The sequence below is a fragment of the Pleurodeles waltl genome, chromosome 1_2 (genome assembly GCF_031143425.1).
Source record: "Pleurodeles waltl isolate 20211129_DDA chromosome 1_2, aPleWal1.hap1.20221129, whole genome shotgun sequence".
NCBI lineage: Eukaryota > Metazoa > Chordata > Amphibia > Caudata > Salamandridae > Pleurodeles > Pleurodeles waltl.
Window position 1 is genome coordinate 334,720,793 of NC_090437.1, and position 10,118 is coordinate 334,730,910.

Here is a 10,118-nt window from a genome sequence, read left to right on the forward strand (position 1 = left end):
AGCAAGGAGTATTTTTACCTCGTCCACCAAGCAGTCTGAAGTCCAGTTCCGCACTTTACATCAAACCTGCCATTGACTTCAATGGATTGGTCCTGATGCTGAGGATACAGGATGCTAAAAGATGCTCTATGTGCTGTGCGGTCGATGGGGGTCTTTCCCTGTGATTATTCCTTGGTCCATGGGTAAGGTGGAGTAATATTGGCCACAGGAGTTTGAGTCCTTCAAATTCTTCTTAGAGCTAGTAGAAGCATAGCAGAGGCTGGGCTACTGATCTCCGATGCCAGTGGTTTCCTTCAGTGAGGGATAGTGTCAGTCTTGGGAGACCAATCGTCACTTTGATGACACACTTGAGTCCAGCAGACATGGGTGCAACTTTTGAGTCCAGAGGGATGGTCTTCTTGACTGCATGTCAGGGTACATCGGTGATTCCTTGCGTTTGACTACTGACTAGCCAGGACAGGCTACTTCAGCTCTTATGGCCCTGGTACTGGAACTTGGGGTCTGCCGACTTACCCTTGGAGTGCTCCTTGATCTGGGGCTGTGGAGCAACTTTTCCAAGAGCCAAGCACCACAGGCACAGTCCTCTCTTCACTAGCCCAGGGAGCAACAGGTGCAGCCCATTAGTTAGTGAAGCCTCGCTTGTCAGGTTCAGGGGTCAGCAGAGGAATAGTTATTTTGTCCTCTCTCGAGTCCAGATGTGATCTGAGGTGCAGCATACCAGGGGTGCCATATTTATGGCCAGGAAGTGCCCTAGGGAGATGATGCAGTTACTAGCCAATGGGCTACCAGGATCCCTCTCACCCTGCGATGATGTTCAGCTGTGTGTGGCATTTAGCAATCCCAGAGTGCATTATTCTGGACACTCTCAAGATGTCTGAACCCTTGTTTGCCTTATTTGGATGTTAGGAGTTTGATAGTCCACCTTAGATGATGGGCTTCCTGTGGGCTACACACCCAGAAAAAGAATGGTTTGGCAAGGGATTTTCCCTCTCTTTCCCCGCTGCAAGACCCCCTACCTGAACAAAGGGACAGCACTCCTCGAGTGTGATCCCCATTTGCCCACCAAAGGTGGCTTCTCCTTTGAAGCTTGTCTTTTGCGCCAACACCTTGTGTGTGGTCCAGCAAGGAGGAGGTAACACATCCCTCTGCTGCAGGCCTCTATTGTACTAGGGCTGGGGAGTCATTCACATGATTCCCCAGGAGGGCAGAAGGCTCTCTGGTGACCAGCAGAAGCAAAGGCCACCAACTAAATTGAGCAAAAGAGTGACAAAAAAGTTGCTTTACCTCATCAAGTCAAGGCATCAAGTTAGGGTAATGCTACAATTAATTTGAGATCTTGAAATCCCTATTTTAGTAGTCCCATTCAGAAGTTAGCAGGATTGCGATGGCAGACTGTAGCTCTGTACTTGCAAATGGGGTTACTAGCTTTTCCACTGTAAAATGTCAATTTGGAAGTTTTACTCTTAGGACATATTAAAGTATATGTTCTACTTAATAACATACAGCTTCATGCCTTACAGCTCAATAGGCCTTCCTTAGAGGAGACATATATTTTTTAACGCAAGTGAGGGCTTTACCATTGGTTTAAATGGCAAAGTCAAACTAGTAGTTTTAAACTGCTCTTCCAGGTGACAGTGGCAGGCTGGGAGCCTTTTTGTACTTTTTTCCACACAGGGTGGCACAGTCAGTGGTGCAGCCCTGATTTTGCATTTGACGCCCTAAGTGCACAAGGCATGACCAGATGTGGGTCTCGGGCTCACTGTGTCACTGGAACCTAACTATGCTTGGCTGAAGACCACATTACAAGGGGAAAACAGGCCCTGGGTTGCCTGTGTTCTGGTTCAGGGAGGACCTGGTCTGGCAGTTTGGGCTGCAGTGTTCCCATTAGGAACAGGGTCAAGACCGATTTGTATATGGCTGGGCCAAAACCGAGATGGCATTGTGGGTGACAAACGATGGATTGGGGTGTGGCTCTGAGTGATTGCCAGTGGCTGAGATTAACTCAAGCATTCCCTCAATCAACCTGTTGTTTTTGCAACCTGGGGGGACACACTAACTTACATGCCCTGGGTACCCTGGGTACCACATACTCGGGATTTAGAAGTACATCAGCTTGTGCCAAATGCGGGTAGCCAGTTCAACATTACAGTTTATAATGGGTTAGAACCCTCATACTGAGTTCTGATTAGTAGGCCTCAGTGCACTCTCAGAGTCGAACAACCAACAGCATCAGTCCAAAACTTGGGGGTGATCATGCAAAAGGAGGCATTTTCTTACACACAGCAACTCTGGCAATCTTTCCTCATGAAGAAATACTGAGATTGACTTCTCATGCCATACTAATTACAGCCTGTGAACTGGTACATAATCCAATAACATAACATAACATTACTAACATAACATAAAATGCCTTTCACCATAAATGATGCACAGCATCTTGTGAACAATACAAGGGCAAGACAAGGAATACACCAACTGGAATTAGAGACCGCCACACAAATATCAATGTCCTAAAAAAACAAAGTGGCAACAAATATCAAAATGGTATGATAAAAGAAAATGTTGGAGTTACAGAAAGCAAAAAAAAGTAGGAACAATGTATTTAGAACTTTAGACTCACTCAAAAGGGAACAAAGCCAACAGGAATATTATAATGAGATTTTAAACGTTTCTTCCGGTCAATGTAAGCCTGTGAAAGCAGTTTAGGACCCTGGTTTTAACAGATGTAGTGGAGCAGTCAGTGTCAGGTTCCAGAAGACAGCACCAAACAAGCTGAACAGGGGTTTCACTTTTATTTTCAAAAGATCACAATCATTCGCTTTCTAAATCTCAGTAACATCATCAGAAATAAAAGTAGCAACACATGTCTGGCATCATGGCATAATTTGCATGCAGATCTGGTGCTACAGAATGCCTTGGAGAAGGCAGCGCTTTGTGTCTGGGTTTCACAGCTGAGTTATAATGGCACTGTTATTTGATTGTTTCATGAACATGATTGGTTTGACATTTGTCATGTAGTCGGTGCTGCACTGCTTAGCTTTCCAGTAGCAGTGGAGCAACAGAGTGAGTTGTTTTCTATGGGCTGGTAACAAATGAGACGCCTTCCCTGCCATCCGTCCGGGGTGGGGTGTTCCAACTAGCACTAAGGCAGCCAGCTACTGTTTGTAAATAGGAGTCCATGGCCCCAGTGAAAATGTAGTCTCTTGTTTAGTATGGTGACAGTTTTGGTTGGTGTGCATCAGGGGTGTAACACAGGCCCCTTCAGCCACAGCAGCACAGGGGTTCTACAACCCTTCTAGGAGCCCTATACAACCTAAGACCTATGACTGACTGTATGACGTGTGTTACAGGCCCCCGCACCACAGTTCTGCAGGGGGGCCATCATTTTGTTTCACCGCTGGTGTGCAGCACCAGAATGGGGTGCAAAAGTCAAAGTTTGCAAACTTCTCAACAAAGACTGCCGAAGGGGGCAACGCAGACCAGGGGATCTAGCTAATATTAACCTGGAAGGTACATTGGCACTGGTGCCCTTGGGAAAGTGGGGGTTAACTGCACTCCACTTTTACTATTCATTTTTGGGGGATCAGGGTCCATTTACTTGCCTGCACCAGGACCCATACTCCTCAGGCACACTGAGCTCTCAAACTTGCTACCATTGTTCAGTAATTAACTAAATCGTGAACAGTTACCAACTACCAACAGGCTTACACTCAGCAGTGGCTATTAGACACTACCAAAACTGCAAACATACGTAAAACACAACTGTTTGTTTCCAGCTTACAAAATAGTAGGACTAATGTCACACACAAGACCAATGCATAAAGTAGACCCCCTGCGAATCCCTATTTTAACTAGCATTTTCTTTCCTGAGTACCAAAGTGTATCATCACACCCTGCTTTGTACAAGCATACCTTCCTGCGCCTATGCTGGCGGCGCTCCTATGCTGCGGTGGAAGGTGTAGTCTTGTATTGGTGGGAGTTATTAATTCATTCACGGTTATATGACGGAACACCGAATCTTAAACTACTACTAACCTTAACAACGAGGTCGGAACACCGACCTCGTCTTTACTACTAATGATTTTACCACGAATGCCTTAACAACGATATTTCGTTGTAAAGGCATTCCTGATAAAATCATTAGCAATAGGCACCATTCACCCTACATCCCTCACCCCACCCCAAAACCTAAAACCCCCTGACCCCCCACCCACTCCCCAAAACCAAAAACACCCCACTCCCCCAACCCCACCCTAAAACCTAAAACCCCCTGACCCCCCACCCACTCCCCAAAACCAAAAACGCCCCACCCCCCCAACCCCACCCCAAAACCTAAAACCCCCTGACCCCCCACCCACTCCCCAAAACCAAAAACGCCCCACCCCCCCAACCCCACCCTAAAACCTAAAACCCCCCACCCCCCACCCCCTCCCCAAAACCAAAAACGCCCCACCCCCCCAACCCCACCCCAAAACCTAAAACCCCCTGACCCCCCACCCCCTCCCCAAAACCTAAAACCCCCCACTTACCTGAGTCGTCACCTTGTCATCTGCGTCATCCTCCTCAGCCGACTCCCTTGTTTGTACCTTAACCATGCATGTTCGTTGTTCAGGACATGCGTGGTTAAGGCACAAAATAATGAAGTCGTGGTTAAAGAAAGCGTTGTTCCGCTTTCGTTAACCAGGACTTCGTTATAAAAAATTCGGCATAAAGGATGTTTACCTTCATTCACAATTATGAAAGAAGCACCTTACAGAAGTGGTCGGAATCCGCTGCAATGACAGGTGATGAGATGTTAGTTAATTTTACTGGGTGAGGTGGATGGTCATACATGGTGGTAGAGAAGTCAGTATGTGAAATCATTCTAAATCTCAGCAGGTTAGGGCTCAGGAGATCTGGAAAATAAGAACACTTTTTTAGTGCATGTACTGCTTACACATTAAAAGGAAGCCCCGGCTTTTTCCTGTAATTTAACGATCCTTTCTTTCCTTCCTCCAACAAACATTTTTGTTTTCAATTGGACCCTCTGCCTCGGGCCAACCTTCCAATTTAACCCTCTTCCTGTTCCACAGCCTTATATCTTGGTAAACAAAGTAGCAGCCTGATGGCTAGGGTCTGCCATGCTGAAATGGGTGCTTATTTCCCAGATTGCACCATGCGGGGTTCTAATGGCACGGCTGCCTTCCTCTCAAGTGAGAAGGTGCAGTATCTAGGTCTGGGTTTTGAAAGCACAGCTGTCAAACAGACCTATTGCTTACAATATGCAGAGTGTGGTTTGGGTCCACCCCTTTCAACCACTGGCTTTCTTTGAACTGCCTCTTTTAGCCATTGGCTTGAGAGTTTGTCAATCACACCTTAACTCAGCCGAGTGGAGTATAGATCTCTATCCTTATGCTATTGGCTGCTTGGGTGTTCCCTTCCAACACTCTGGTGCTTGTACAGAACTGAATGAGGGACTACTTTATAACTATGTCTATCTGCTCTTTCTGGCTCTCTCCCCTGTGTCTCACTCTAATGTACTAACACTGCATGCGCTTAAGCCCAGAACTGTTGATGTTGCCAATGCTTGATCTTGACAGGAGCGCCTCCTGTATACATGTATCAGGTAATTGAGGTTTGCACTAGCTTTTTCATATTGTGGGGGAAAAGAGCTTGAACCTCCTCTTCCAGCCACTAGTGAGAAGGTAGCAGTGGTGGCTGAGTGGTGAACAAGGATATTTTCTTGCTGCAACTGTCTTACACATTCTGGAGACTCCCTTAGATATCCTCTGACCCATGATTTGCCTCAATACCATTCTTCCAAGCAGGGTGTAGGGGCCTGTGAACCCTTTTGTCTCTTATCTAAAACACTAACCAGATATTTGCAACTAAACCTTTTATGTGGGTTACATTGGCCAACTTGTTGCCTTTTTGTAGTACTCATCACTGTTGTTTATGGGGCCTGCCTTACCGTGCAAGTGACAGCCCGAGCAGGCAGGATCACCGGGGCTTTTCTATATTCCACGAGTCATATGTATGGAGGCCTCCACAAAAGCAGCATACTCTGATATCAAGGGGAAAAGTGGTAGTGCCTAAATCCTCACATACCTTATCCTTGTTTTCCTGGGACCATGTGCCGGTGGAAAGGACAGACTAGCCTGCAGCTATACAGTGTAGCAGGGACCAGAGAAGCTCCTCTGACCATTGGTGTAATAACACCAAACCCCCTCAAGGCCTTGATGCAAGTCCCCCTATCTTTGAAAAGGTAAGCTGTCCAATATATCTCCAAATCAGTTGCTCTACGTTGCCCAGATACTCTCTGTGTCCCAGCTATGCTCTTGAGGAGCTGGTCACCTATTACTGGTATTTGGAACATATTTAGATTTCAGAGCAATGTCTCTCCCGTCAAACTGACAGCTGACACAGTCTGCTAAGTGGTCTTGACCTCCTGGTTAGCCAAGTATGACCACAATTAAATCAGTGAACTAAAGGCGGGAGCTTGCAGTATGAATACACTATTTAGTTTTAGGGATATTCATTCAAATCCTCACTGGGGTAACCTATTGAATTCCAACTCCACTAAAAGCAAGGAGATGAGGATCCCCAGCTGTTTTACAAAGGGAGGTTCCTCTTTTTTGTATTCACCAGCATTCAGAAGAATGGCCGTGGCCTGTACCAACATAATTCTATGTATGAGCCGCAGGGAAGCCTTTGCTTGGCATCCCTGCCAGAGCCATGAAAATATGCTGCAATTTTCAGATTCTTTTTTATAATATTCACTTTAAGAATTGTATACTTTGTAAAACTCTAAAATAAGTGTGAAAGCTTTTAAATAATGCACAAGTGTTTCCTTACAAATCGTGCAACACTTTTGTAACATTTTATAACATTTTTAAAAGTTAGACTTTTTTGCTTGCTGGTTGTAAAAATGTAATCACAGTTTAAACAAAGTTTTATTATGTATTTTAACTTTTTGCTTTAAAAAATCAAATCCAGTGAGCCTAAGCAAAATAGCAATTATTTTTAAAAAAAAGGATGAGAATGTTTGTTAAAAAATTCTAAATATCTTTTGTTCCTTTTTCGCGTGCTAACATGTTAACGAATTTTGTACAAAATGTTTAACACAGGACAAGTTTCTTTAAATATCTTAAATCTATGCAGAAGTTAGCCATACTCTGCTATTTTATAAAGATTTATGAACACCTATGTAGCTCATTGTTGCCATTATTAGCAAAAACATAGTGAAAGCTATGACTAAGTTTTAACAAACAAGTGCAACCTTTTAAAGTGTTAAAGGTTTTCAGGGGTTTTAAACATAAAATTTCATTTTTTACTGTTCCTAATACATTTCGCAGTGTATAGGTTTGAGGCAGGATTTTCCTAGGGGATGGATGGTTACATTTTGCTCTTGTTGCAATCTTCAGTCTTAGCATCATTTTAGGGTAAGCAGGAGCAAATTCTCCAGTGAGAGAAATTAGTATTTAGGATTAACACCCACCCATGTAGCTCACTCTAGATTTGACATTGGGTCAGACACAAAAGTAATGCATGCAATATTAGACTAAACCTTTTGAGTCCAAATCACACAGAGATTTACGAATCTTGTGAACACTCCCAAAATCAAGGGGTGTGTGTGTGGGAAGGGGATTTTCTTACATGGGGAAAATATTTTCTCCTTTAAGAAGCACAACAATTGTTTCACATTTCAGCATGTGAAGATGTACACCGATGGCATTTCCTTTTACAGATATGCTTATGCATGCAAGTACTCCTGGAAGTCTGGAACAATCACAAATTCCCAACAGTATGGCAGGAAATTAATGTGAATTTTTAAAAGCCTGAAACTTAGGAGTAAACTTATTGTAGCGAATTTCCCACGTTTTCCTAGGGGTTTGTGAATTGGGCTACCTCAGTTAGGATTTTCTGATTACTACCACGTTCTCTTTGAGTTCATATTCTCTTTTGGATGTGCTATTAGCAAGCTCTCATGAATGATCAATTAACCATAAAGATCTTTGTTGCACCCAAGAATTGCGAACCACTGACCAATGGTTGGAAGAGAATCAAAAGCGTGTTGCATCCTTTCCACCACCTGTGTATAAAGCTGCTAAAGAACCAAAACAAATCATAGCTCTTCTTCCTGCAATCCTCAAGATATGAACTCAGATTTTAAAGAGAGAATCTTACCGCATTTATCATCATACCTAAGATCATTTTGGGAAGAGTACTAAAGGGGGGGCAGACCATCCATCATTGTATGTATCATGACCTTCCATTAAATCTTCCCAACCATGACCATCCTGTGTATAGGGCTAGGAACTTTTTTCCTTATAAGCAAAAGTTCTGATGATTCTTCTAAGGCGGTTTGGTGCAATTTGCCATCTCCCTGTCTCTCATATGACCTATTGACTGATGAACGTTACTAGTGCTGCATGCATATGGTGGTTGTAAAATTTCTAATTCCAGTACGTCAAATTTAAAATGGCACCCATGCACTCAATTTGTGTACGTCCATGGATTTCTTAAGTGAGGGCAGGAACAAGGGTAGTCACTTAGCATTGAAGGAGCAGAACGTCCACTAATGATTCAGGTTCCTAGTAATGTGTTTGTCTACAGTGGTACAACAGTAAACATTAAAAAGCTATCTTCTGAACAATGTATTTTCCTTCTCTTTTTACCAGCTTGCCCTTGCCGTGGCTCCTGTACTCCATGTTCCACGGCCTGGGCCCGATCCCAGTCAGCAGCAATGGATTGTTTTGTGCCATCGTCCTCCTGTTTATCATGCTGCTGTTTGTCATCATCTCAATCGCTGTCTGCAAATGGAGAATGAACAAACTATTGGGCTTCACAATGTTCGGCCTTTATATAGTTTTCCTGGTGATCAGCGTTCTCCTGGAGGACCGCATTATCAGTTGCCCAGTGTCCATTTAGTAAACATTTAGTGGACATTCCTCAAGATGTTGGAAAACAGGGAAGCAAAGAAGGAGGACCATGGAGAGACATGCAGTACCCTCTCACCGTCACCACGCCACTGTTCACGGAAGACGTTCAGGACAGCATAGTGACACTGGAAACTGGTGGCACCTCATGTGCGAGGCATTGGTGCATTCAGCATCATCACCTGCAAGCATGTGATCAGGCCCCAAGTTTGACTTTTTTCCATTTGTCGCTATAAAATGGTAGGACATAGCTCCTCGCCAGTCGTGAAACATGTCTAGTAACAGTACAAGCAATTGCATAATCTACATTTACAGTGTATTCCATTGTGTGTCACCTTCCTTATAATCTAAATGCATAAAGAACATATATATACATATAAATATATATATCTATATACATATGTAAAAAATATATAACAATGCAAAGAGAAAACCTAGAGGTAATGCAAAATCAGGGGTTATTTATTTTGGTAAGTTGCAAGTGCGTTCGCTAGGATTTGCTGTGACAGAGTCAAGACATGCAGCGGCTTAAGCCGGGACTAGACAGGGCGGGTGGGACATTTCACCTAATCAATTCCTTTGCCGTTTCTGTACTTAACGAGTTGGACAGATCTGCACGCTAGGCGCCTGCAGATCAGGGTGCTTTCTGGTTGTGTCTAACTCCATCTTTACTTGGATCGCAGAAAGCAACCCCTGGCTGATAAATGCAATCGCTTTCTTAGAACAAGTGTGGTAGTTAAAATGCTAATGGTGTCACCGCGTTGTTAAATTCACTCGGGCCTTGCCTCGGCAACCAAGGCTGTGTTGGTAACTTACTATGGTTCAGCACTGCTGGAACTGAATGTTGAAGTGAATAAAGACATCAGCGCCTGAGTCACCAATTATTCCTAGAATCTGCATATCTGTTTATGGGACTGGGTGAGATGTCAATCAGACTTTTCTGGGAAGAACTACAGGACGTCAGAGTGGAGAAGTTGCAGGAGTCAGCAGCAAACAAGAGTGGCAATGGGGGGGATATATTACTCTTAGTGTGCCCCGACTCACCCATACACCCCATCCTACTTTTCAAGGCAGTTCCCAGTGGTAAACTGAGAGCTAAAAACTGCCTTGGAAAATGTGCTCATATCAGCCAAATATTGTACCAAGTCAGTCTAGCGAGTGAGTCTTCCCAGCTACAGAAGTACTTGGGGGTTTGGGGGG

The 10,118-nt window shown here is 44.1% G+C and overlaps 1 protein-coding gene across 11 annotated transcripts in view; it reads left to right on the forward strand.

The window, feature by feature from the left end:
- Window positions 1-9,802, forward strand: part of SLC24A2 (solute carrier family 24 member 2) — a 775,567-nt gene extending 765,765 nt beyond the window's left edge. For 10 of the 11 annotated variants that reach the window (XM_069239201.1, XM_069239182.1, XM_069239223.1 and 7 more), the window contains one exon: window positions 8,661-9,802. In XM_069239201.1, the coding sequence (XP_069095302.1) occupies window positions 8,661-8,910 (250 nt within the window). In that variant the 3' untranslated portion in view covers window positions 8,911-9,802. The remainder of the gene's footprint in view (window positions 1-8,660) is intronic. The other variant, XM_069239229.1, reaches the window with a different exon arrangement.
- Window positions 9,803-10,118: the final 316 nt, after the last annotated feature.